This window comes from Aquila chrysaetos, chromosome 22 (genome assembly GCF_900496995.4).
Source record: "Aquila chrysaetos chrysaetos chromosome 22, bAquChr1.4, whole genome shotgun sequence".
In the NCBI taxonomy this organism is placed as follows: Eukaryota; Metazoa; Chordata; class Aves; order Accipitriformes; family Accipitridae; genus Aquila; species Aquila chrysaetos.
In genome coordinates, this window is record NC_044025.1 from 18817432 (window position 1) to 18844866 (window position 27435).

Sequence of the window (27435 nt, forward strand, 5' to 3'; positions counted from 1 at the left end):
AGGCTGGGTGATGAGGATGTCTGCACACGTGCCACCAACTCACACAAATTTGTGGTGAATTTTGCATTACGTACTAATATTCTTCACATCCCAGGTTCGGGCATCGGTGATCCTATAGGAACCAACCCTTCCTTTTTATTTCTAGTCTTGTTTTTCAGTTTTCCTCTCCTATTCCAGCCTCGGGCATGGTGGGGAAGATGCAGGACTTCTTACCTGCTTCAGGATGGCAAGACATCGCCCGTGGTGCGGGACGTGGGTGATAAGGGATGCCAACCATCGCTGCCGGGGCCGTGGCGGGCAGTAGGTGCCCGAGGAGTCTGGCAAGAAGCAGGTATATGCTGGAAGAGATGTTCTTCTGACGATTGGTGAAAATACCCGTTCCTCACCCTCAGCGAGAGCCAGCGGCACAGCCGTGCTGTGCCCTAGCATCTGCCTTGGCGTGGGAGAGCGTCCGCATCCCCTCCTGCTGACAGCAGCAATGCGGCCGGCCAGGCACTCCATTGATTTTTCTTTTCTCTGAGAGAAGGCAAGAGTCAAGCTCTTAATTACCTCAATTACCAGTTTTCCCATTTCCCTTTATCCGTATCGAAGGGCTTATGTTGGCTTGTTTAGAAAATTTCCTGCTTTTTAAAAAAATAGAAGTAGTCAGGTAAACTGCAAAAGCAGCGCTAGGAAATTCATTACTGGGGCATTTGTGAGGCTGAGATCTCATCGACCCAACTCGTTTGCACTGCCCTGCCGTCTCCATCGGGGCCAACTCCTGCACGAGCAGATCTCCACAGCACAAGAGGAATTTCATGCATCTTCAAGGGTTTTTCCCATTCCCCCAGAGTTTTGGTGCTTTAGTTATTCATCCCTAGACTCGGTTCAAAGAGGGCGAGACATGCTTACCCCCAGGCTGTATCAGCCCTGGCATGTTCCAAATAAATGGTGATGGTGACACAGGAGCATCCCTGCAGCCAGGGACCCTGTGTAGGGCATGACCAACCAACCCAACCAAACTGGGTCTGCAAGAAAAGCAAGAACGTGCTCCAAAAAGCCCCAAACCACCTCTCTCAACCTAAATTAGAGCAAAAGAGTCTTAGGTAGCAAGCAGTGTGTTATGAAGCACATGGAGAAGGCAAGATTCTGAGCTTCTGAGGCTCCGTGATGTGCAGGGGCTGTTGAGAGAACAGAAGGTATCGCGCATGACCCTGGGTTGGGGATGGAAAGCATCACGAGGCTGGGGTGACCCACACCCCAACGGGGAATGTCTCAAATGCACCAAACTGGGCAGGTGGCAGAGGATAAATAATGCCAAAGCAGGAAATGAAAACACTACAAAAACAAACGGCATTGCCTGAAAGTTCATTAGTACAACATAGGTGCATTACAGAGACTCATTATCCTATTACAGCAACACAAGGATTTTCTTCATCTCAAAAATACCTCAAAAAAATTCAAGCAGAAACCTCTTTGCTGGACCCTGAAGTTTTACTCGGGTAAAAAGCCCACGTCTACTGAAAATAAAAAAGAAACAGTGCGCTGCTGAAGAGCACAGCAAGCACCACGCTCCCCAAACGACACTGTTCTTGGGGAAAAAACCCACGGTCTGGGGCAACAGCTTCTCGGGGGTGCGACCGAACAGCTCGGAGAGCAGCGAGGTGCCCTGGCTCTCTGCCCTGCGAGCGGTCTTCAACACCATCCCCCCCCCCCCCCCCCCCCCAAAGTGACCCCCAAAGCCCTGCTCGTCCCCCCAGCCCCTACGGCGGAGGACGCGGTGCTGGGAAGGACGGACCTGCCCAGCTCCACAGAGGCACAACGGCTTTACCTGCATCTGAGCGCCGTCACCGAGCACCCAACAGCAGCAGACCCACGACCACGAGATAAGTCACTTCTCGCTGACGCACAGCGAGGCGGCTGGTGGGTTCTGTTGCCCTCCTTAGCCTGAGCACCCCGGCAAGGCTCCGATGGCGGGACCGCACGCGTTCCCATCGCGGTTACTGGGACCGGCGTTTGGTGGTGATGTGCCACCACCGAGATGCCGCGGCTCTCCCCGCGCCACCACGGCCGAGCATCGCGGAGGCAAAGCCTCCGCCGAGTGCCGAACCGTTCGCAGAAGCTCGATTACGCTGAAGAAGCATTTACTCCTTTATTTACCCAGCCAGCCGGAGACACGGCATTTAAAAAAAGTATCTGTATCAATCAAGGGCTCATTTAAACCAAGGGCTGAAAATTGGGATCAGCCTGAAAAGCACAACAAACCTGAGGCCATTAGTCTGAAAGTGGTTCTCAAGGGCACTTGAGGAAAAGGAGTAAGTGGACCCCAACACTCTCGAGGATCACATCTATCCCTGAAGAAGATTACGCAGTAATAAAATACACTCAGCAAATTCCCATGGTTAATCATCTCTGTAAATGGAATGCTTCACTTGGCTGAAGGGAGAAGGCATTTTTTTCTATATGCTCCCTTTTAATATACTAGATAGAAATAATTAATCCTGTGTAGTGTTTCTCTTCTGAAAATACTTATTACAATGAAGGCTTTAGTCAGTCATCTTTTCTCTACCCACGTTCCAGTCTAAGTTAGTCTTGTCCAGTGTCCATAAATAAATCAGCTTAGGAAAGTCAGTGGAAAGATAACTCTGCCAGCAGCCTTCAGCAGATGCCGATACCGTTCTTACCACCAGCTCCGCTCACAGGGGAATTCTCCTGCAGCACATGATGACTTTAAGAAAGCAATTTAAAGGGATGATTTTCATTTTCTGTTTATTAAAATAGTACCTAGCAGGCCATTCGGACCAGATGCCCAATCTTCTTATGAACTTAAACTAATAGATTTTATAGGCGCTATTGCTCCTCGATAGCAGAGCGAAATTTAAGATGTTAGAAAAAGAGCCTGGTGGCATAAGGGCGAAGGACGGGGTTACAGATGGTGGTGGATGGTCACAGTAATGAGCTGCCACCCACAAACACAATTTTGTGACCCTCAACGTACCCAGGCCCAGATTTACCAACCATGTTACGCCTACTTATTTCACTTTTATGGCTTCTAATAAAGTCTGTAAAACCATGAGCCAAAAACTATACTCCCAAAGCTGGGTTCAAAGAAGAAAGGGAACGCCAAGAAGATATTAAATGGGTTAGGTTTTAAATTAACTGGCCTGATGTTTAGCCCTGCATGCAAGCTGGCTGGACCAGCTGGATGAGCCTAAAAGCATCTTTAGGATCCAGGTCTTGGTGCTAACGGGTGCCTGTGCACTTCACCACTCCCCTCCTCGACTGAAGATGCTCCAGGTAACATCGGGAGCACCCCGGCCACCAGCGCAGGGTGCTCGAGAGCTCAGAGCCCTGCGGGCACCCTGCTGTCACCCCTGGCACAAGCCACTGGCAGGACACCTGAAACCAGAGACCCTGGACCCCGCGGGAGGGACCACTGGTACCCGGCATCTGCCAGCGCGTCCTCCTGTGGGATGGAGCAGAGAAAGAGCTGGAGGTGGCCGGTCCCAGGGAGGAGAGCAGTGACACAGCGTGTCTCAACGGGCCACTGTCACCAAACCCTTTTATTTTAAAATAAACAACAACCTCAACAGAATTAAAGCCCTGTTTTAAGCTGGCACTGCTGGGACCGCTTTGTGCAGAAAAGTAAGAATTTGCAGCATTTCCTTATCGACTGTTGGAGCCAAAACCCCTCAAGATTTGGCAACGGCTTCTGCAAATCCACAAAAATTCATACGTACATAACAGAGCGGCTGCGGGCACAGGGCTCAGCCTGGGGGTCAAAGGTGGGTCCGGGAAGGGGAACCTGCGGTGGCTGTCTGGTCTGGTGGCTGTTTGTAGGCTATGCTCATGTCAGGGGCTGTAACAAGCACATTTCTAGCACAAAAAATTGATGGAGGTAACATAACATCAACCCTTCCCGTGTACATCCGTGCTCGAGCAAGCAGCCCGCTGCAACCCTGTGGTTCATCACCAGCGCTGCTGATGGGCGCGATGGATGGCTGGGCTGGCACTACCCTCTGCTATAACCTAAACCTTCCGTAAACTGCTTGTCCCGAAAACCTACGCAGGCAGTAAACACTTGGTTCAGCTCTGAAGCTCTCGTTTGGCTTCTTGCTGCTGTTTTAGGAGAACAAAGCAGCAGGATTTAGCCCCGGGAGGATGCACCGAGCTCCTGTAACAGGAGCAGCCGTGCCCAAAAGGCACCCCCTGACTGTGCAGACATGGGTGGCCAACGCTCACCCCGTGAAGGTCCCTTTGTGTTACCCAAGAGGCACTCGGGATGCTCAGGAAGGGGTTAACGCTGCTTGCAGCAGTGTCCTGCCCTCCGGGTACCAGCAGCCAGTGAGTGTGGCTCCGGGTGACGTAATGCCGGGTGGCTGCGCAGGCTGCACACCCCATCCCTCCTGCACTGGAGATGTGTCGGGGACCCCGGGATGCGTCAGGGACCCCGGGATGCATCAGGGACCCCGGGATGCGTCAGGGACCCCGGGATGCATCAGGGACCCCGGGATGCATCAGGGACCCCGGCGTCCTCTGCCAGGCAGGGACCAGCCCAGGGCAGTGTGGCTCAGCTACACCCACCATCCCTTTAGCTGTTGTTTTTCCCAGCTGAACCCGGGACACTCGGCGCTATCCAGTGAATATTAAAATGGATCATTATCAGCTTTTAAAACATCCCCAGCGATCAGGAGCGTACAGTGACTGGCGCCGCACAGCTCCGCAGCCCCGGCACTGTGCACGTGTCTCGGCTGGGAAACTCCTTTTGGCTCCGGGACCATCCAGGGTCTCGCTGTTTGCCTTTGGAAATCCCCCTGTGACAATCCTATTTCTGTGCAAAATGTTAAGGACGGGGTAGGGTGGCCCCTCACGTGGTGCTGGCAGTTGAGGATTTATACAGGCAGGTTCTGGAAGTTTCACAGAAATGCAGCTGAAGGTCCAAATCGCAATTAACAGGTGCAGTAAGAAAAAGGCTCCGTTTTCCCCTCACAATCTAAAATCTCCTCCAGTAACAGCCTGTAACCAGAGTGGGTCCTTCCAGGCCTCTGGAATAATGTAATCCTCTAAGGAGAAAGTGATTCACTCTTCTTTGATGTGATAAAAAGAGGAAAACAAGTGAACAGGAGGCACTAAACAGCCATCTTGTTAAATCCAGACAGCTTTTCCAATTTCGTTTCTGAGCTGTTTATCACCATATAAAAAGGCTGATACTCAGAAGACTAGATAAAGACCAGAGTGTTGATGTCCCTGTCTTTCTCACGTTTATATTCCAGCCTAAATCTCACCGAGATTTAGCTCAACAAATGAATTATTTAAGTCTCAACTCTGATTCAGTGCCCAGAAAATCATTTCAATGTAGACGGGAGAAGGGACCTGGTAAAGAAGCGTTCAGGTGCAGCGTCGGGAAATTGCAGAGCAGCGTCCGCCTTCCCGAGGTGGAGGAGAGGACGGGCACCATTTCACAGGGTTCATCTGCACAACTTCTGCGCAGAAGAAAACCACGGCTGCACGGACAGACAGCGATGGCCAGGCAGCGGTTTGCTGGTGGGCTGGCTGGAACAACAAAACGCAGATGTTTTTCTGGTTGACTAGACAAAAGCGGTGTCTGGGCTGAGAGCAAAATACACACATCATTTTCGGTGCTGTGCAAGGATCCTTCTTCATATTCCTTTCCCCCTTTTCTCTCTCGTTCAGCCTTAACGGCGGCATGGAAGGCAACAGGAGGGGGCTCTGACCCGCTGCTGGGAGGAGGCACAGCCTGTGCTGCTCCTCTGGCTCCGAAACCCAGCAAAACACGGCAGCTCCCGACCCCAGGGCAGCTGCAGGGGATGCTCAGGCAGCATCGGCTCCCCAGGGGCGACCCAGGCAGAGCCAACACCAGCACCCATGGGTGCTGCTCTCCTTCTCCCAGAGCACCGCTGACCTACCTGGTGGCCCTTCGCGGACCTGTGTTGCACGCCAGCCTTCTCCAAACCCAGCCAGCAGGCTGCTAGTATTCTGCTCGTTTCCATTTAAGCAGTATATGTATCTTGGAGTTGCTACTAGGGAAGGCAGGGACACTTGAGCGTATGTTTTCTGGATATAAAAAGATGAAAAATGTTGCTTATTCATGTAACTTAAGCCAAGCTACTAACGTTAAAGCATCTGGAATTAATTATCTCAGCCAGATAATGTTTCCACTGTTATTTCAGTAACAGAAAGAGCTCCACTCGTATTTGTGTCCATCTACTATCGGGGACCAGAGGCAGAGGCTGCGAGCGACGGCTGCAGCCCTGCACCTGCCACGCTCTGAGCAGGGGCTGCGGGCACGAGTCGCAGCAGATCGGGAATTGCCCAAATCCCCCCAACCCTGCTGCTGACGGAGCTGAGCATCGGAAAGCTGCAAATACAGACGAAGGCACAAAGATGACTATTCCTGTGATGAGCACAGTGCCAGCACACGGGTCTCCTTACAGAAAACCAACCCAATGAAAGCAAAGCTTTGAGGAATTTGAAAAGGCAGCATCCAGCCTTTTTGAATGTGTTTTGAATCACTGCACTAACGCTGAACCCTGAAACACATGAGAACAGTTTTGACGCTGAGTCACTTGCAGCAGCGCACAGCCCATCCCACAAAACCAGGAGGGATCCGTCTGCCTCTTGCACCATCCACGTACTGCTATGCAGCTACACTTGTCTTGGTGCGTTTTCCAGATCCTCTTCAAGTGCACCGAAAAAAACCACCTATCAGCTCTCCTCCACCTCACCACGGTCCTGGGAACATGGTAAAGCTCACTTTCTAGCAATGCAGGCTTCCCCTAAATTCAACAGGATTATAGCCACAGCAGCACCAAGAACCACGCAGCTATTCCTGCTGCCGGGCTGTCCTGCTCCTCCCATCACTCTGAAGAGCACTTAAGAGTAATAGTTTCTTGTATTGTTCAATCGGGACGCAAGGTGCACTAAATCACTAAGAGGTGATTTAATTACTGCTGCGGTTGCAAGCAGCAGCAATCAGATCTTCTAGGGTTTGCCCGACTATACACTAAATTCATGGTTCTGGATGGAGAGTGGAGGTGATGGAGTGAGACGTGGAGGCTCCTGAGGCTGTACCAAACCAGAGTCTGTCCTGAGAGCCATAAACCTTGTTACACAGCCGCAGGAAATCAAGCCTGCTCATTCTATACATTTACTGCTGAAATACACTTGACTTTCTGTGAGCTTGATCCAGTATAAACCACAGGCATCCACTGGGAGGATTAGCAAACATTCAAAATAGAAGTCCAAGTGGCTCGGTACTAGGTAAGAACAGGCTGGATTAACACGTTTCCCGTAGCAAGCTAATAAAGGTGAGGGCTTGCTGAAAGCCCACACGAGAACTTGTCAAGCAGACTGTAAAACAGAAATGATTACAAGTAACAGACAAAGTAAATCACACTTAGTCCTTTGCAGGCAATGGGCACAAACTAACAACCCTCTGCAGCGCCGATACCACCTTTTGCACCGCCCAGGTCCTCTGAACCAGAGAACCGCTGCTGCCGCGGACGCGATTCACCCCATCCTAAATCAGGTATCTAAAAGATACGGCAGGACAGACCACCCTGCAAACAACCCGTCCCTCCCCGCTGCTCGCGGGGACAAGGGCTGCCTGAGCGGATCCGACTGGAAACCTCCCTTTCCCAGTGGCACGGTTGCAGAGGGAACTCACTGACGTTACATCACTGGGGTTTTTTTTTTTTTGCTGCCCTGGACCAGTGCCACTGGCCAGCCCGTCCTCGCCGCGGGCAGGCGTCACGGCGGGGGTCCCCGGGAGCGTGCGGAGCATGCAGGCAGCAAGCTTCCCTCTCCCCACGCTCCCGTGTCCCAGAGCTTGTGATCTAAACATTTAGGCCTAGGGCAGTTGGGATTTTTATTTCTTTTGATCAGAGCAGAGTCTCAGATCTTGAAAGGGAAGCGTACATGTATTTCTGAAGCATACCAGAATCCAGGCGTATTTAAGGGCAGGCAGCCACAGAATGGTGATAACTGACCCAAGAAATGGCCCTTTGTAAAATCACCAGCGTGCCATCTGCAAGCCCCAAACTCACACGTTTTTCATGATGAGCTGGAGGGAAGGAAAAAAAAAAAAAAAAAAAGGAAAGGAACAAAAAAAAAAAAAGGATCATGTTAAAAAAAAAAAAAGCTCTGCTCCAAAAGATACACAAACTGCTGCAGAATCCTGCCTGCCCCTTCTGCAGCAAAGCCCAAGGGAAGCTGCTGATGAGTCAACAGCCAGCCTCCGTCGCCGACCGAGGAAAGGAAGTCCAATCTCAACACTCGAGAACAAAGTGTGCTGGTTCGTAACAGTGCATGCTGAGAACGAAGCCTCGGAAAGCCCTCCCCGGGCTGGGAGCCGTGCTGCCGCAAGGATCCAGCCTGGCCGCCATCCAGGGCTCCTGCTGCCCGCGGAGGAAGAGGGCGAGGTGCAGTCCAGGCATCGCTGGGACGTTTGCATCGTGCCGTCCCGCTGCCGGGCCAGCCTGGCCGCAGCTCCTCGGCGCTACCACGCTCCGCGCCGCGCCAAGATTGCTCCCGGCGTTATTTTCTCCCTTCGCTGGAGCCGCTCCCTCCCTGTGCTGGCTGCTCTGGATGTGGCATCCAGCCCTGCTGGGATGAGCTGGTCTCCACTCACCAGGAGAAGAAGGGAAGAAGAGCAGGGACGTGCCGTACTCCTACACCCATTACTGGTGCACCAGTTAATTCTCCTCCCCGCCCCAGTACACTCACTTCCAACACCGCTCCCTGCGAGCTGACCTGCTCTGTGTGCCTCCTCTTGCTCTCTTTTGCTATGAAGCTGGTATCGCGAAACCACAACATGGAACACCGCTGCCAACAACTCCGCACCCTCTCAAAGAACTGCTGGACCTCCTGGAGATGTTGGGGCAACTCCTTATGGGACTGGAGTCCACTAAAGAGCAACACAGCTCCAACGAGATGAATGCCGGGCAGCTCCACATCGCAATCCGGGCACAGCCAGCCCGGCACCAGCTCGACGCGTGCCCAGCAGCGCAGCAAGGAGCTGCTTTACCCGCGCGTGTGGCCGTCGGAGGAGAAGGACCAGAGGGGACCCGAGGGAGGAGGACAGGAGAGTGACACAAACACCGTGCCGATGTCGCGGACGGCATCGCCGAGTCGGTACTCGCAGAGGTTGTGCCTTCCTGTTGCCACAGCACTTGCTGTTTTCTGATAAAACAGGGCCACAGCAACGATGCAAGTAGAGATCTGCAACACCAAGAATATCTGGGAAGCCTGCCAGCAAGAAGCAGCCTTCCTGCTCGTCCTCCCGCTGTGTGCAAATTCACGGGAAACAGAATCTACAGCACATATTAATGTGGCTTAATGTGAGATCCAAGAGCCACCTCTAGATCCTGCCTGCATCCCTGTCAGCCTGGGGAAGGAGCCACATGCCAAAAATGCTAAATCGTTAAATAAAGGAGGAATTAAAACCCGTACAGGTGCATAAAATACCACGTAGGTGCCGCCGATTTATGGAGGGATGCTCTGCTGAGCAACCTCAACGCATCGCCGTGCATGGCACCGGCATCGCTGCCAGCGGGTAGGGATGAGCCCGGGTCGGGTCCCTCCACACCCGCTCTGCAAAAAGGGCTTCACACCCTCGTACAAGCACCCGTGGCAAACCAGCAAGGCCCACTTTCCTCTCGGGTGTATCACGGCGTGATTCTGGGAAGACAAAGCTCATCTGAAGCTTCTCTTTCCCCTTTACAACAGGAGTGGTACCTGCAGCCCTGATGCTCCGAGACCGTTGCAGTAACTCTTCCTGCTACTTTACCTTGCATAATCCTTAAACTCAAGCCGTGCTGAGATGCTCCAACATTGCATCCAGCACCCAGCTGCGCTCCCGCACCAGACTGGGACCTTGTACCCGGCTCTACCACTGACTCATGGTGGAAATCTCCGTGCCTCAGTTTACCCAACTGTAAAATAACTGTAGGGCTCACAGAGGGGCTGTAAGGCTCATCTCTGGTTCTGGAAAGCCAGTGGAGATCCCTCGGCTCCGGGCTCTAACGGAGGTGGGATGTACTGTCATCACTGGGATGTAGCATCATCACCACCCACATCCCAAGGCGGGTGACCTGGAGATGCGCGGGCAGCGGATGCAGCCTGCCGCTCCCTGCCTGTCGGAAGGGAAACTCGCCTCGAATCCTCATTCCCCTGCTCTCATCCGACTGCAAGCGGCTTTTCTCGCCACGCTGGAGCCCTTCAAGCTTTGGGCAATTCTTAGGCGCTGTTACCGTACAAAATAAAACCCTTTTCAGTAGCGACGAGCCAGAAATGATTGTGGAGAGGAAAGAGCTGAACTCCTGCACTGCCTGATAACCCTGGCACGCGGGTGGCCGTCGGCAGCATCCGTGCCTCCCAGGACACCGAGGCAAGAGATGCTGCACCTCTTCCCCCACCGCTTTCCTTGCAACTGCACTGCGATTTGTGCTAACCTAGAAAGGTCCCTCGAGTTTAAGGTGGCTCTTAGCAGAGGCATTTTGAGACAGTTGCTTTCTGGGGAAAGCATTCCTTAAAATACAGCTCTTTCCTTCTGTCTCACCCCCAGCTTTTGACATTTTAGAGCTCCAGAAAAATAAAATGTTTCAAAAATCTAATTTTCAGCTTTGGAGGTACAAAACCTAGAGGCAGGGTGCGGGTAGGAAGAGCTGGTTTCCAAGCGCCCAGGCGAGAGATGAAAAGAGCAGCAGCGGCTGCGTACAAGGCACCTTTCCGAGGGTGAGATCCGTCTCTGGAGTGGGAAGCTACTCTCACACCCTCCGCAACAAAAATCTGCTCGCTGCCGATCGTTCAGCCCGGGAACCAGACCCCTGGGGTCGCAGGATGATGGGCTGAGTATTATTTTGCTGGCAGTGCTTGCCTGCTCTCCAGCTCCCGGGGCTCTAGTGGCTTCTCCCCCCCCTGCCTCCCTCTGGGAATTTCACATGGAAATGGCTGTCAGGAGTGACAACGTTAGGACTGGATTACCACGGGCATCCATTCCCTGCTGCCGCAAACCGAAGGGCAGGATACTCCGTTACACCCTTGCATTACACCTTCGAGATGGGGGGGGGGGGAACCAAAACACTCCCCCGACAGCGAGAAAGAGCGGCAATTGCTGGGCTCCAAATTTCCCCAGTCTACAAAAAAAAATCAGTGCTGGGATTTTTTTTCAGCAGAGAAAGGAATTTGGATTGCCCATATCCGACACAGGGAGGATCTGCTGGGTTTAGGTGAAATTTTTTGTTTTGAGTAGGGAAAAAGGGAAGTTTGGAAGCAAAGGGGGAAAGTGGTGCAGAGCCCATGGGGCAGCAGCCGCAGGGTGATAGCAAAACCAGCAGCTCAGGTGGGACCAGCGAGGTACCCGCTCGCTGCTGCCGGGATGGAGACAGGGGCAAATTAAAGCAATTAAACTAGGGAGGTAAATGGAGCTGTAAGGCCTTTTAAGGCTGCTCTCTTTAGGCAGATGAAATATAGTCATCTCCTGTAAAAAACTACTTGACATTTCTCCAAAGGAGGGCAAGCTGCAAGAGGGAGTTGTCTAACACTGGTGACACAAAAGGGACTGCAGTCTTCATCTGTCCTTGGCAGTCCGAACGCTGCTCCCTCCATCTCTTGACTCACATTGGTGACCCACGTGGGAAAACATTGAGGGCAGGGATGCTATCGGAGGGAGAACTGCTCGGGAGGAGCACACCCGTCTCCGCTTTGCCTTCTGGTGTGCATGTGGAGAGATGCTGTCCTGATTAAAAAAAAATCTGGCAGTGTCACCCCTTGTTCCCCTGGGATGTGCATCATGGCCATGAACCAGGTGTAACCATTAACGCTGCCATAAACTGAGCTCTTCATTCCACTCACATCGCACTAGCGAAGGCAAAATGTCCTCAACAGGCTTCAGTCCGAGGACAAAGCCCTTCAGGCCATGCCTGCTGTCTTGCCACCAAAGAGAGATGGTTCAGGCAGATGAGACACGGTGCAGGACAGACAGATGGAGCGACAAGAGAGGAAAGAACTCCGAGGAAGATAAGGCTGTGGGTAAGCAGCACGATCCCGCAGCAGCCCGGGAGGAGCAGCCTGGGATGAGAAGGGCATGTCACAACCCAGACAGGCTGCAGAAATCCACCTGGGATTAGCTGAGAGCGATGGAGCCACCAACGATGATCTTTGAGAGGTCACAGAGAACGGCTCAGATTTCAGATGACCAGAAGACGACACACATTATCTGCCTTTAAAAATAAAACTCAGGAAAACCACTGAAACAAACAAGCCATCTATATGAACGCACGCAGAAAATAACACAGGGTAAGAACCACCCGACATGGGCTGGGACCTCTGTGGTGGGTGGATAGGAGAGGAGCAAATGGGACCCGTCTTGACTTAGCAAGGCTTCAACGCTACCTATCAGGAGATGCTCGCCGGTGTCCGTGGGCTGTGCCGAGACCTCTGCAGGGCCAGGCTTCCTCGCACGGACACGGGGTACGCTTGCTCGGTCTGCCGAGTTTAACTCCGACGAAGGGGAAGTCACAAACTCTTTGGAGAGCAAGGCTTGAACTCAAAACGGTGTTGAGGCATTGAAGAAAGAGCTGGAACTATTGCAAGAGGCAATTCGTCAAGGATTATGGAATAGCACCGAGCTCGAGAATAATCAAATGAGCCAAATAACCCCAAGAATTAGGAAATTCTTCAGAGGAGGATCTGATGGTGGAAGTGAAACCCAAGCTCAAGGTGAGTGGGCAGTGCCAGGCTGTGGTGGGGTGTCTGATGTCCCCTCCGAAGCCCGTGGGCATGTCCCTGTGGTGACACGAGTAAAACCAGGGGAAGCCTGGAAGACGGCGACAAAAATGTTCACAACTCCAGAAAACACGACCTTTGATGGAAGCTTAAAATAAACGGATCTGCTTAGTCTAGAGGAGAGAGGACTGAGAGGAAACAAGATAGCGGCCCCCAAAAATGTCAAAGATATTGGGAGAGGGCTGGTACCAGAGCGGGACAGAGTGGGATGGGGACCTGGGAGGGACGACCTGCACCAGGCACTGGCAGAGCTGCCCCGGGACCCCCACAAACAAGGGCTCAGGGAAAAGCAGAGGGGCATGTCTGCAGCCTGCCCCATGCCCCGGCAGCCCCCCGGGCTCAGAGGTCTGGGATGCAAAACCTCACCCGACGGAACGCCGGGAAGCAGCGCCCGCAGGCAGCCCACTGTTCGGGCTGGCTTTACATGGGCACCGCCAGCCCAGGCAGCGCCGAGCTATCACTTTTCAGCTGGAAATAGCACCGGCATGAGCCCTCAGCTGGGGAGCAGAGCGCTTGTGAGTCCAGACTGCGGTTAGCTATCAAAGACAACTAAAAAAAGATATTCCACACATAGGGCTTTCCCCCCCCCCCTTTTTTTTTCTTTTTTTTTTTTTTTTTTTTTTTTTCCCAAGGATTAAATCAACTCAACAGCCCCCTTTACAACTTCCCTTTTGATGTGTTCAGACTCATTAAAGTTTCATTTCTTTCTCTGTTTTCCCCGGGGGAGGAAGGGGAACGTACACAAAAGTTTACTTCAGAAGCAGGGTCGGCAGCTGCAGCAGCAGCTGCTGTTGCTGTGGGACAAGCGGAGCCTCCGCCGGCCTCCGTGCCTTGCCCAAATCCCTCGGCAAAACGCGTCCTCCCGCAGCCGCCCCGCTCCCACGCGCAGCCCCAGCACCACGCCGGCACGATGCTTTTGCGAGTGTTTTTGCAGGATGCGCGCCCAGGGTCGCACGCCACGAAGGGAGCAGGAGAGCTGCATAGCTCCTGCAAACCCTGTGAGTTTTTGGGTCCCGCCCTGCGAGTTTTGGGGTCCAACCCTGCGAGTTTTGGGGTCCCTTTCCAACCTGCCCGCTTCCACCCACCGGCAGCACCAGCCTTTCCCCCCACGGCTCTGGCCATCGCCCTGGGATAATCCCCTGCACATGGCGAACGGGTAGCAGCTCCCCCGTTTCTTTTCTGCCCGAGCAGCTGTTTAAGTGTCTATTTTAAAACTCAGTTCCCTATTCTAAAATAGCTAATGAGACACCGATCTAGGCCGATAGACATCGTCTCTACGAGATCCAGGAGATGCCTGTCTATTCGCTGGGCTCCTTTTCCCAAGCCCCGAATCTCAGCATGCCCATCACGTTTCCAATACGCACGAAGAGCTTACACGGTAAAGAGGGAAGTTTTTAATTTAAGGGCCAACTCCTGCACCCCTGCCGTGAAATACCAACGGCACAGCCACGTGCTTCTAGACGGAGATGCATCAACCAGCCAGGCAGAGGCTGACGTTCTGGGTGGTTTTCTGTTGGTATTTTTTTATCCTCCCTTTGATTTTATCAGACCTTTTTAAAATTCCCCGACCAAGAGCAAACAAGGAGCTGGCCTGCCTGGCACGGCTCCTCGCCGCTGCCCGAGAAAAGCCGGGCGCACCCAAGAGGGACTTTCGGAAATCAACTGCCCGTGGCAGGGTGCGGTGGGATGTCCCCGCGCATCCCCTTTACGCGCTCTCCGAGATGGGGCGCACCCCACCGAGGCAGAGGGGACCCCACGGAGGGGTCCAGCCATAGGGGATCCTGCAGAGGGGGGGACCCCACGGAGGGGACCCCGCTCGCTTACCTGACCACGGGCTCGGGGATGGCCTCGGCGCTCGCCGGCACCTGGACGCCCTTCTCCCACTCCTGCCTCCAGGGATCGGCCAGGACGTAGTACTCGTCGGGGCTCAGCTGGAAGGAGTCGGGGATCTTCATGGCCGTTATCAGATCCGTCCGGAAAACCTGCGCCGGTAACAAAAAAACAAAATCCAAGAGGCGGGGTGAAGGGGACTGGCAGAGGCTGGGTGCACGCCTGGCCGGGGAGGGTGCCCTGGGGAATCGGTGCCCAAGGGACAGCGCGGCCAGTGCCTGCGTCCCCAACGGTATGGCTTCAGGGTGGCATTTTATGTCACCTCCAGGGTGAGATTTGGGCAGGAGAAGGAGTCTCGCGGGCAGGGACGGACTCCCCTGCTTGGCCAGGCAGCGCCGAGCCCGAGCCCCTGCGGCTGCAGCCCCTGCGAGGTGCCCCAGCCCAGGCAGACGTGACATCCAGCCGCAGGGTGCAAGCTTGGCCGAGACACGCACCAAAAAAGTAGTATTAAACTAAAGAAACAACAGCCTGCTTTCTCTTAGGGGATCACTGTTTTCAACACAGCCACACGAATATCTACTCCAAACACCGAGGGGTGTACAGCAACTGGGGGCTTCTCCACGTTCAGCCTGACTTGGAGAAATAATGTTCTTGACATGAATGAAGCTGTGGGAAACACAGAGCCACCTCGCTGCCCCGAGCAACTGCATGTCTCCATCATGTCACCTCATTGCCCCGAGCACCTTTGTGTCCCCATCATGTCACCTCACTGCCCCGAGCGGGGACAGCCAAAAACTGAAGGTACCCATCAGGGCTCGATTGCTCCGGTGGCGATTGCACACCAAGGAGCAAAAGGCAAAATAAAGCTAGGCTGGGTTACGCTAGAGCTAGAAAATATCCAACTAAAGGGTGATCTGGGTGCCTGCTTAGACATCCACAGCCAAACACACAGAGATTTTTCCTGACCCAATACATCTCCTGTGAGATCGACACTGGACCCCTCCTCTATGACAATCCTCCAGCCCCTCAGACAGTAAATGGGTTCGTTCTCCATCTCACTTCTGGCCCTGCAGAGTCTTCCCCCAATACACCACAATGAAAAACTCATTCCCAAAAAATCCTTCACGGTAAATAAGGTATTCCTTCCAGAGGGCTGCCTGACAGCAATGAGTCGAGCAATTCTGCCTCTTGCAGCATAAAAATAAATTGTAAATGAAAATGGATGATTTCTCCTCTCTACCATCTGCTATTAGCTGAAATGATAACCGACGGTGCCAGCAATCATGCCTGGACACCATCTCACTCCATCCACTGCATCCCTGCTACTTCTGTGTTACCTTCTGGGGGGCCAGGATGGATCAGGTGTTTTCTTCAGATGCTGTTTATCTGTTCACAGGATCTATTCTCCAAATGAGTATTGCTTTGTCAGAACCACAATAAATGATACAATATGGTTTTACACTTTCGATACACAGATAACATGCTTTGGAGAGTATTTGGGAAACCAAATCGGCTGAGATGCAGGAAACTAGACATTAACTAAGACCACTGAGACCAGTATTTAGGTCAGTTTGTTTAATCCTCAGAGTCTCAGCTGCTAACCCAATTAGAGTTAAATACAATACATAAACAACCTTTTCTGTGTTGGGACCTCTCTGAATTTTACTGGTACTTTCCTCCTGATGCATCTGCTTGGAGACATTTTTGACTGCATCTACATAAACCTGATTTGAGTTGGCCAGACACAGTCTCAGCACATCCTTCAATAAACATAATTAACAGCCTACATATTACAGTCAGAATTAGGCTCAGTTTGAGAAAGATCGGCTTCCTTTAAGTCTCCATGTGCTACAAATGCATGGTTATGGATGCCACAGTAACCTTTTACTGTGTTGCCAGTGTGAGAAATTAAAAAGAAAAAATTAAGAAAAATGTTAATCAAACACGAGAAGGGATACGTGAGGTGTCCGAGTCCTTCCAGTGCCGTGTGTCTGCACACCAAAACAAGCAAAGTAACCCCACTTTACCTTGTTTTCTAAAATACGGTGTACAAACACACCCCCTTCTTGACACCCCCCCCATTGCCAGGGTCACAACTCGGGCAAACATCATCTCCGTTACCCAGTGCTGGTGCCCACCTCCGATGAGGACAACGCAAACCCGAGCGAGCCCCCCCACCCCGGACCGCTCCGCTTTGGCCGACGAGATGCTCCCCCGTGCCCGGACCACGCGCGGTCGAGGGCAGCATCGGGGGCCGGTGCCACCCCCCTGCTCCGGCCACCTGCACCGGGGCAGGAGCGTTGCAGCACTTCTACGCCGCTCCATTTGCAAAACCGTTATAGAAAACGATGTTTTGGAGACACTCGCCCTTGGGATTCGTGGGCAAAGCCAGGTAGGAACGGTTTCCAAAGGTGCTGGGCGCCCAACAGCTTTTCAAAACTCCCCGAACTGGACCCTGCTGACATGTAAGTGCCCTCCACCTCCCTCTCCGCCAACTCAGCTGCGTCCCGAGGACACCCATCTCAACGCCGCGGCTGAACATCAATCAGGAGCAGGGCATCACCATTTCATGGCACGCAAATCTAAACAACTCCTCCAGGAGCCTACCCAGCACGGTGCCGGCAGCACAGGGCAGCGGGCACGATCACGCTCCTGCCGCAGCAGGACCAGCAAAAGGGGACGTGGGACTACCCTCTCCAGGGCAACTGGCCCCCAGAAAAGTCCAGCCGTGTCGTTAACCTGCCCTGAGCAGTCTGCCTCCCCCCGGGGGGGCTGGCACCCACCGCAGCAACACCCTTTCCAGAGCCTTACCCCAAACAAGAATCCCCGTTTTCTTTTGCAAAGTCAGCACCGGGCGACAGCTTGAGAGGGGACGGCCCCCATCGCTTCGAGGTTAACACCGGGGGTGGGCAGCCACGGCGGATTTATGTCAACGCCTGGCCCATCGCCCTCCTCCTACCGATGAAGAGGGAGATGGAGGAGCCTGCACCGCGTCGTGCAACCAGTCCGGGCAGGAGCTGGCAGCACCACCGGGGAGCCCTGGTCCCCCCCAGGGCTGCCGTCCATGGGCAGGAAATAAAACGGCTCCATCCGATCCTCGCGTCAGAAACTAAACATGTTTTGCTTGGCTTATAATTATTACTTAGGTAATTTCTTTAGCGCACTCAGCTTTTTGCTGCAGTCATGGCTTCGGCGGTTCAGGCGTCCAGGCAGCATCCCACGGGCAGCCGGCCGTGCATCCCACACCACTCACCGCTGCTCCGAACCAGTGGGACCAGCCTCACCAACGCTTCCCAACATCCTCAGCAGATGCAAAACCCTCCGGCAAACCGCTGCGCGTACCTCGCAGCCTCCGCGTTGGAAAACGCAGCAACGGCATCAGCCCTCGGTGTAATTTCTCCCCTCTGCACGGTGTGGATCCCAGGCTCGTGTTTTCCTGCATTAAGTCTTCCCCAAATTCATCCCCTCTGGCTCTTCAGCTCACATCAGTATAGAAGCTTAGTTTTAATTTTAAGCCAAATAAGCACGATTGTATCTATTTCCCTGAAGATGATAAGACACATCGCAGGCTGGATTTGCAATCTCGCTACTTCATTTATTTAGTCCTTCTTGGAAAACAGATAAGCTCGCCCATCCAAAGGCAGCACGCACGCACGCACTTTATCACAGCGATGCCTCTGTCTTTTCATGAAGAACTGGAAATGCTCAAATTATTAACTATCAAAGCAGAACACTTTAGAAATGATAGAACGGCACAGAAATTGTAAAGGAAAGCAGATCAGTTGTCTGGAAATCTCCCAACAGCTAATACGCTCAAATTGTAATCTAAATGTCTTTTTGTTTTGAATTGTCTGGGATTAGGGTTGGCAAAAGACTCAATTATTCTACTCAAACTCTTCTGAATTATTTATGAAAACCAAATAAAGGATAAATTGGGCACTGATGAACCGAGGACCTGGCGGTGAAGAGAAAGTTGGGTACCACAAAACAAGCAATTTTCCCTCAATAGGACTGTTTACTGTTTCTCCCCGGCCGCAGGAGCTGACAAATTGTCTCCAAGGCCAGGCTGCTCCGCTCCCCGCTCCCCCCGCCACCGCCGCAGCCCTGGCCAGGCTCCGTCCTCCCCTTCCAGCCCGGCAGTGGGATCCAGTTTATTGCCTATCGATCTGCCGGCAACGGGGAAGGCCAAACCGAGACGTTCACTTTATTACCTCCGCTTGCTCGGGAACCTCAGGCAGGTTTCAGCGATGCTCAGAGATGCATCGCACCGATGCCCAGGGGCCAGCCTCACCCTTCGCTATCGTCAGCTTTAAAGATGGGGAAAAAGAACATGAAATTGCAAAATCCCAAGACGTTTTTGCCTTCGTACTGCCAAGCGAGAGGGACCAGGAGTCGGGGTCGGCGTGCTCGTGCAGCCTCGCACCCCAGGCAGCAGAAAGGCACAGGGAGAAACCCTGTCTCTTGGTCCCCACTGATCCCACAGCCGCACGGATGAGCCAAGGAGAGTGTTTCGCGGCAGGGCAGAAGGAAAAGGCAAAAAGAAGGGAGGTGCCCAACGATCCGGGAGCTGCAGCAGGAAGGTGAATCTGGCAGCTCCTGCTGGGGGCTGCACCTCTCGCTCCCCATTGCCAGCGCTGGGCACCCACGGCAAGACCAGCCCTGCACCCCGCCACGGGTCCCGCTGCACCCACCGCCGCCTTCCCACACTGCCTGCAGAGCACCAGATTGTAACATGCAAAATGCAGGTGTCTGTGGATATTACAGTGATGGAGAAAGAGTAAGAATGGATAAAAATACTCCTGAAGATACCCTTCCTCGGCACGCGTGTACCCAACGAGGCAGGAGCGGCAAACCATCAAGTACTGTCTGAAAGCAGCAATCGCTGCAGCGGCTTCCATCACCTCCACTGCCATTCCCAAAGCAACCCATCGGCCTCACGTCTCGCCCTCCCAGCCCGCTTCCCCTGCTCACATCCACGTCGCTCATTCACGAGGCGGCGGGTTAATTCCCAGTGTGATCACACCGACCTCCCCCCCCAGCACCTCGGGCCACCAACACAGAGCTCCTGCTGCTCCAGCTTACCACCAGCTGTGTGGAGAAGCTGCCTGACACAGTCCCATCCAGATCCTTTTGTGTAGGAAACAACTTCTAGGCAGTTCTTGCTCCCTGGACCGAAGAACTACTGGGCAGTCGCAGGCTCGAGCTCACCCCTCCTGTCCCAGCACGGCTGCCAGCCACAGCCTGGTCCCGCGAATCCAGCCGCTCTGGGTCAGCTCCGTTTCCAAGGTCTGTAAGCCTTTAAGTTACCCTCGGCACTCACATCTCACTGGCCGGGCAAGCCTGAGTTACTGATCTCTACTATTTCCCCATCCTTTCAGCCCACCAGTTTGCGGTGTTGGACTGACTGCCTCCCCAGGACAGCTGGTCCCGGTGGTCCAGGAACGTGAAAAGTCACTGGGATACCAAAGCCATCGCATTCCCCAACAATACAACAGTATTTTTTGTTATTTCTGTAATCTGCTGTTGTGAAGCAAAAGCTGTATGGATTTCCTCTCTAAAAAAAAAATGTAAAAAACCCCCGAGCTGATTAAATATAACACGTCTTCCAATTTTCACAGCCTAATGCTTCACTCCACTCCAGCCTGGCGTGGGAAGGATGCTCCTGTGGTTATGGCAGGGACCTGCGAGGCAGGGGTTGGATTCAGCTCCTCCCTGAGCCACCAGCACCTCGTACATCGGGCCGCTCCACCTCGCAGATCTGCTGCTTCACCCGCCAGACGCGGCCGTTCCGTCGTTCCCTGCACCCTCAGACGGCTGCAAGGCACCTCCAGGAACTCTCCCGTGGACCAGCATCCATGCGTCCAGCGCTTGGAGAACCTCAGAGAGAAACACCTACCCCTGGGAGGAGATGCCAGGGCGCACGCTGCGGCGGGAAGGGCGATGGGCATGCCGCGAGGCATCAGAAACGCCGCGCTCCCATCCCTCCCTTAGCGAAGGACTCGCAGGCTGTGCCGCTGTGCAGCAGCGTTCCTCCTCCGCCTCTCCCCCGCAGCCAACCGGCCCCTCTCCGAGCCTCTCCGCCAAATCCTCGTATCGATTTCCAGGTTCTCTGACTCACTCTCAAGCCCCTCTAATAAAGTGACCCTGCAATCTCACCGCCATTCAGCTCCCGCTTTACGTGCTCTGTCAAGGACTCAGCTTTTCAAGCGACTGCACTGTAGCTCTGAGCCTGCCAATTATTCCCTTAGCCCCAAATACCGACCCGAAAACACCAAATTCAGATCCCGCGGTAACAACTTTCCGCTTGTACGAAACCACCTCCTGGGCGAGAGCCAAAAAGCTGTATCTGTTTTGGGCTTTAAATCGAAATGAAAAGAAAAAAACTCATCTAGCACTGGTTTTAATTAGCTTTTAAAAGAGCAGCCAGCCCCGGGACTGCCGCGCAGGATCCGGCACAGCCGATCGCACCCGACGAGGCGGCACGGCCTCGGCATCACCCCAACACGGGTATGCAGCCGGGGCCGCCGGCTCCAGGCGCCTGCTGCAAACCAGCGCGGGTGAAAACCGGCTCCGAAGGGACCAGGCGGCTCAGCCAAACACAGATGGGCTCCAGCAGGCCGGATCCCTGCTCACGAGGCTTTCCGAGTCAGCAGGAATTGTGTTACGCATTTTCCCCTGCGTTTGCACCCAGCTGACCTTGGGGCTTTTAGACCTTGCTCTTGGGGCAGCGGGACAAGCTCCATCCCTCCTCCCTGTCCTGGGATGGGATGCAATTTTGTTTATACACAAAAACATCTGTATCCCTGGAAAAGTTTTAGCAAAAAAAAAAAAACCCTTTCCAAAGCACTCCACACCGCACAGCACTGGTGCAAAATGTAAGAGAAATGAAGCCCATCATCAAAATCAAGTGCATGGTGGAAGGGAGAGGGTGGACAGAAGCAGGAATGGACTGGCCACAGCCTGCATCTGAAATCTCACATGTGAATCTGTTCCCTCCTATAACCCGACAAATCTGCAGTCCTCCCACGAAGCCCTCGCATCCGCAGCAGCGATGCGGGATCTCGCACAGACGACCCCTCCGTAGCGAGCGCAGGCGGCTTGGCGCTCCGAGCATCGCTTTGAAGGACGGGCAGCAGCGGGACACCGCACGAGGGACGTTGGAGTGCTTTTTGACGCCGAGATAACAGGTTTTCTTTAGGTTTCGGTTCAACACACTTTTTTTTTTTTCCCCCGACTGCAGTCCTGGCAGTCGTGTCCCGCGTACCCCTCTCCCCGGCCATAAATCCCTGCCTCCATCCACACCGGGAGCAGGGGAGTCTCCGGCTGCCTCGTTTGCAGGGCTCCCTCCTCGTTTCCAGCTAGCACTATTAGCCCTTCACTCTCTCAAGCATAAAATTGTTTGCTGTAGCTCATGAGTCACAAGGATTTTTAGAGAAAGAGAAAACAACGGGAACAATGGGAGCCCTGGGAGTAGTTTTTGGTTGTACAAACTGTCTTCGTATCAGCTTGAGCTGGTACCTCTGTGGGTGCAGCCCTCGGCTGCCCAGGCAGCTCCCCTCCAGCCCCCCCAGCCCCGTTTCCCTGCCGTTATATCACATTTTTCCAGCCCTTTCCAAAACGAGACGAGCGGCAATATTCAGTAGCGAGGCTCCGAAATGCAGCAATGCCTGGTGTGTATTTGTAAGCAGTGATATTATCTGCCTGTGGGGAAAAAAATACTTACTCTCGTGTTCATTTGGGAGCCAGCCTGCTATCTCTTTATCTAGTCTTGTTTCCTCTCGAAATGCTGAATGTTAAAGATTCAATGAACAACAGAATTTAAAATAGGAACAAGAAGCATTTTTGTCTGGCCCTTCTCAGCATTCAGAAGACAATGATATTAATCTGTTATCCCCACGCCAGCGTGGGAGAAGTGACAAAGCCACCGCAGTCAAACCTTTCAACAGAGATGGATTTTCTCCTCATCCAGCCCAGTAAAAGCATGTCCAGTCTTGCTTGGCCATATTTATAAAAGCCCTTCTTCAAGCATGGAGAGTGCAGGGACTAAATTCACACTGGGCCATTACATACCCATCGCAGGGAAAAAAAAACCAAGATCTAATGCACTAAGAATTACTTTTTAGAAGGGAAACAATGAGGATGTTTGTTAAAAGGGTTAAAACCTTGTAAAGAGATATAAAAAGAGATCTTTCAAAACACGGAAGTAGTATCTAAACAAGGCAAGCAGAAAATAATGTAAATTGTATAAATTTGTGGTTTCCCCTTCATCTTGAACCCTGCCTGCAGCTGCGGTCCCCTCGTCTCCAGAAGGTCTGGACCGAAGGAGGAGGGCGATGAGGATGTCCGGTGAGATGAGCAGCACCCGCAGGGGAGAGCCGAGACCGCGCAGGGCTCTTCGGCTTGGAAAAGGGACGGCTGGAGGGGTGTCAGGCAGGTGGTTTGCACAAAAAAGCAGGTTGTTGTTTTTTTCTCCTACAATATATTCTAGCAGTGTAACTCACTGCAGGGTAGTGTTCTGGATCCCAAATAGTTCAGGAGCTAATGACTAACACACCGGCTAAGGCAGTGACTCAGAGGCAGCATCCGAGGGAGTCCCCAGGCCGCTGATGGCTGGGAGCTGGCAGATAGAACCGGCGACTATCATTACACACTTGCCTTGTTCTTATATTCTCTCCTTAGACACTGACAACTGTTCCCTGTCAGAAACAGGAGAGAGGGCTTGATGACTGCAGCCTAACCGGCGAGGCTTGCGCTCGTATCCCCAGCAGTACTATAGCTGGGGGCAGGATTGCACCAATACGCCACTAAAAGAAAGAGAAATCCGTACTTCAGGCACGTCTTATTCCCCGCTGCAGATTCAGCATCCAAGACAGGGAGGACCCGAGCGAGCATCCCCCTCCCTCCAGCGCCTGGGGCAGGGAGCACGACCAGCATCTCCTCGGCCGGCGGCACCCCCGGATGGGTACCGGCCACCACGCTCCGTTTGAAGCCAGGTTCAGAGACACAACGAGCTCTAACGAGATTAATTAAAATGACCAGATTGGTAGACTGCTATCGCTGCAGATGCGCGAAGCTGCTGGCAGCTGCCCACATCCATCCTCTGCCTACAGGCAAAGGCAGGGCAGGAGAGCCGTGCCCGTGCCCGCAGCACCATCGGCATCGCGCCGGGGCTCTGCCCCAGGTCTCCGCTGCCCAGGCGTGGGGCAGGGGAGGACAATTGTCACCTCTGCAAGGGAGACAGCCCAGACGGAGGCCTGGTGCCTGGGACACGTCAGGCAAGAGCCCGGGCAGAGCCCCGTGACAGGCACAGATAAATATAATCACCCTCCCTGGCAATGGCCCCCTTCGCGGATGTTTACAAACAGCTCAGTACTTTTCCATGTTAAGAAGCTTGTTTTTCCAGATGCCTTGTATAGGGTGGTTTTTAATGTGTATAGTTAATCCCTTCTCACAGAGTCTTTCATAACAAACATCACCCCCTGACCTGGCTAATAACTATGTAACACTAATGCTTTTAATTTTTTTATCTCCTGCTCGGGTTGTCAGGGGGAATGCGGACGGCAGCTCGCAGAGAATCGGGGACGTGACTTTGAGAGGGGCAGGAGAGCTCGGCGGTTCCCCACGCACACAAACCCCCCCCGCTCCCCCCAGCCCGTCCTCCAGCATCGCCGCCCATCGGGATGTGCCCGGACCCTCTGCACCTGGACAGCAGCTCAGCTCTTGATGAAACTACAAGCCATGTGTAAACCTGGAGTTTGAGTTACTGTTTGAAAAGGCTTGTCCAGCCCCAAAAAGCCTGGGGCAGACTGCCCCGGGGGGGTTCAACATCTGATAAGACATTCATCATGCTCTCCCAGTCACCCTCCCGTGGTTCCATCCTCAACGGGGTAGCAAAGAGAAAGGTACTTCGCTACTTCATGTGAAGTAGTTTGACAGTGGTGTGGTTTGTTTTACACTTCTCAGTACTTGCTCCAGCGGGACACGACGCCCATCCCAGTCCGCACCTGAAATCCTCCAGGGCTGCTGTGAGAAATCCCACGGGACATGCCAAACTCCGCAGCGTTTCACAGATGACGGGCAGTGGATCCCACACATGGACCAGACGGGTTCACCGGTGCTCAGGGCAAGAGCAAAGTTGGGTCACTCGTGGAAAAGTTTGGAAGATGCTGTCATAGAGGAAATCCATAAACCGGCACTCACTGGAGCAACCTCCAAACCATTACCACACACCGCTACGGGTCTCGGACCTGCTGTGCGGGCAATCCTGTGTCCAACCCCAGGGACACACTCTCCCGACTCCTGGGATTCAGCTGAATTCAAGCAGAGCTGGATGCCAGCAGCCGCGGGGGAGATGCAGGGTAAGGGGAGTAAAGCTGAGATCTGGACCGCTCCCATCTGCTCACGTTCCCACCACGCTTTTGTAAAAGATGGTTTGTCAGCTTGAGCATCCTGGCCGAACTCCAGCTTGAGTAATTACACATCGCCTCCCCGAATTCCCCTGGAGTTTCAGTTCAGATATGCCACCGGGGTTCACTTTCTGTCTCAACTGTTGCTAAGCTGGGCACTGTTAAGCTTTTGCTCCACTTTATTTGTTCCAGAGCTACATTTCACTGAGAACCATCCTCTGGACATACCAGAGCATGAAGCAGAGGGATGAGCCTGGCCGCTGCAGGCCCCACATCTGACGTCTCCCTGGGTGCCGTGGACTAAGATCTAGTTTTCACTCCAGCTGTTGTAGAGCAGCAAAACTTGGATCCGGGTCTGACCATCCTTCATCAAGTGCAGAAGCATTTTCACTTAGAGTCTTGGACTTATATCCAGTAACTTCATTAACAGCCAGGTAAACTCCTAGCTGGCTGATAAAGCCAATTCATATTAAAGACAAAAGCGTGTCTGTACCAGTGATGCAGAAAGAGATCTCCCAACACAGGCTCTCTTGGAGGAGGACTTTACAGGGTGGCACGTATGGCACTGTTGGTGACGCATGAGTCACATCCTCGCGCATCTAACCAGGTCTAACGCCAGGCATCTCCGCGGGACTCCTGGAGACACCTACACAGCTAATCTGATGCCTTCACGGACGCATTGGGCACAGGGATGGGCAGTTATTTCAGAGAGGGAGTAACGGTGTCCCAGGAGGAGGAGATGCCCTAAATGCTTCAATTTTTCAATGGGGGATTCAGCTCACAGAATACACCCCCTTGCCCATTTCAAGAGACACATCTACAAGCAAAAAATGACATTACCAGCCCTAATGCACAACTTTCTGACAGCCTTGTCAGCAGCCAGTGACATCTGCACCCCTGGTCTTTGCTCACTGGAGTGTTTCCAATTACCTCAGCCGGTAATAACAGCTTTTCATCCCCTCTCTTTACCCAAGGCACAAACAACTCGGACTTTTTAAGTTTCTGTCCACCGCCAACACGTTAGATATATCGATGTAAATCTGTCAGAGCGGTAAGAACTAAGTGCAGCTGTAATTCAGGCAGTGACCACAGGAAAACCTCAAAATCTCTACTCAGCTTGACGCAAAGGGGGGATGTTAAGAGAGGTTTGTGCTTACTGGCCCACAGCCTCAGGCGAGGCGTAACGTGGGGGCTTGGGAAGGAGTTTACAGCCTGCGAGCAAGCACTGGCCATGCCAGCTTCACCTGCTTCTAAACCTAGCTCCGTTTGACTCCGGACCCCGGTCCAGAGGAAAGGGAATGTGAGAACAATGTCCCTCTGGCTTCGCTCACGCTGCTCTTGAAATGAAGATGACCACCGCTAAACCCTGCAGTTGCTACAACAGCGGCTCATGCCTAGTATAGTTTCCACGTCCAGTGGAAACGTATCCAAGGCACGTGAGGGAAAACGGGGCAGAGCATCGTACCTTCCAGCACGGTCCTCGGGAAACACCTCTCCTCCCGACCCGGTCCCAGACCCCGCACCGCAGAGCGGGCAGGGGCGACCTGGGCAATGTCCCCCCCCGGGGTGGGCAGCGCTGCCCGTACCAGCTAGGAGCGATGGAAAACCCTGCAGCGAGGTCAGACACCAAGGGTCTCAGCTTAATGCCCTTGAAGCCCGCGACAGGAGGAAACCAACACAAACACAATCTGCAACTCGGCTGTGCCGTCTCTCATTTCACGGCTCTCTGTACCCCCCACTTATTCACGGGGAGAAGCCTCCACGCCAGCAAGCCACCCTCCCCTGGCACCAGCGCTACGACCCGTGCCATTAATGAAAGGGCATCCAGGCAGGCACCCAAACAGGGGAACCTCAGCACGCAGCCACCCCGACGCTGCAGGACCTCCCAATCCCACCGAACTCAACCTCTCCCCGCTTCCATCAACAGGGATGGAGTGGGCTCGAGGACCCCCCACCCTTCATCAGAGATGCCCACCGGGTACCTCCGCCTGCTCCCTCCCCGCAGAGCCGAGCACGAGGCTGAGGCTGGCTCTGCACCTTCTTGGAGGATGCCCTGTCCCGGCACCCACCGGCCACGGCCAGCCGTGGGCACGCCGGCTGCCACCACACCTGGGCAAGCACGGCCCCGGGGGAAAAGCTCTCCTTTGGCAAAAGCCTAAAAGCCCGCCTACCTCAGAGGGCTTCTTCTCCTTCTGCCGTGACCAGGTGGATTTGGTATTCGGAATTTTGGAGCATCTGGAGGCGGACGTGGTGTGACCTGCAACGAGGCAACAGAGACAGGTTACCTGGAAAAGAGACAAAGTTTTTTCCGTGTCTTTGTCACCAGCCCCGCTGCTGCTACTACAGCCTCAACTAACACTTTGGGTCAACGCTAAGAGGCAGTAATACCTTGACATGGCACTATTTTTGTGCA

The 27435-nt window shown here is 53.5% G+C and overlaps 1 protein-coding gene across 1 annotated transcript in view; it reads right to left on the reverse strand.

Moving 5' to 3' along the window:
- JADE2 (jade family PHD finger 2) overlaps nt 1-27435 on the reverse strand; it is an 80935-nt gene that overhangs the window by 46579 nt on the left and 6921 nt on the right. The window contains 2 exon segments of the mRNA XM_041119280.1: nt 14611-14768; nt 27194-27279. Coding sequence (XP_040975214.1) covers nt 14611-14768; nt 27194-27279 — 244 coding nt within the window.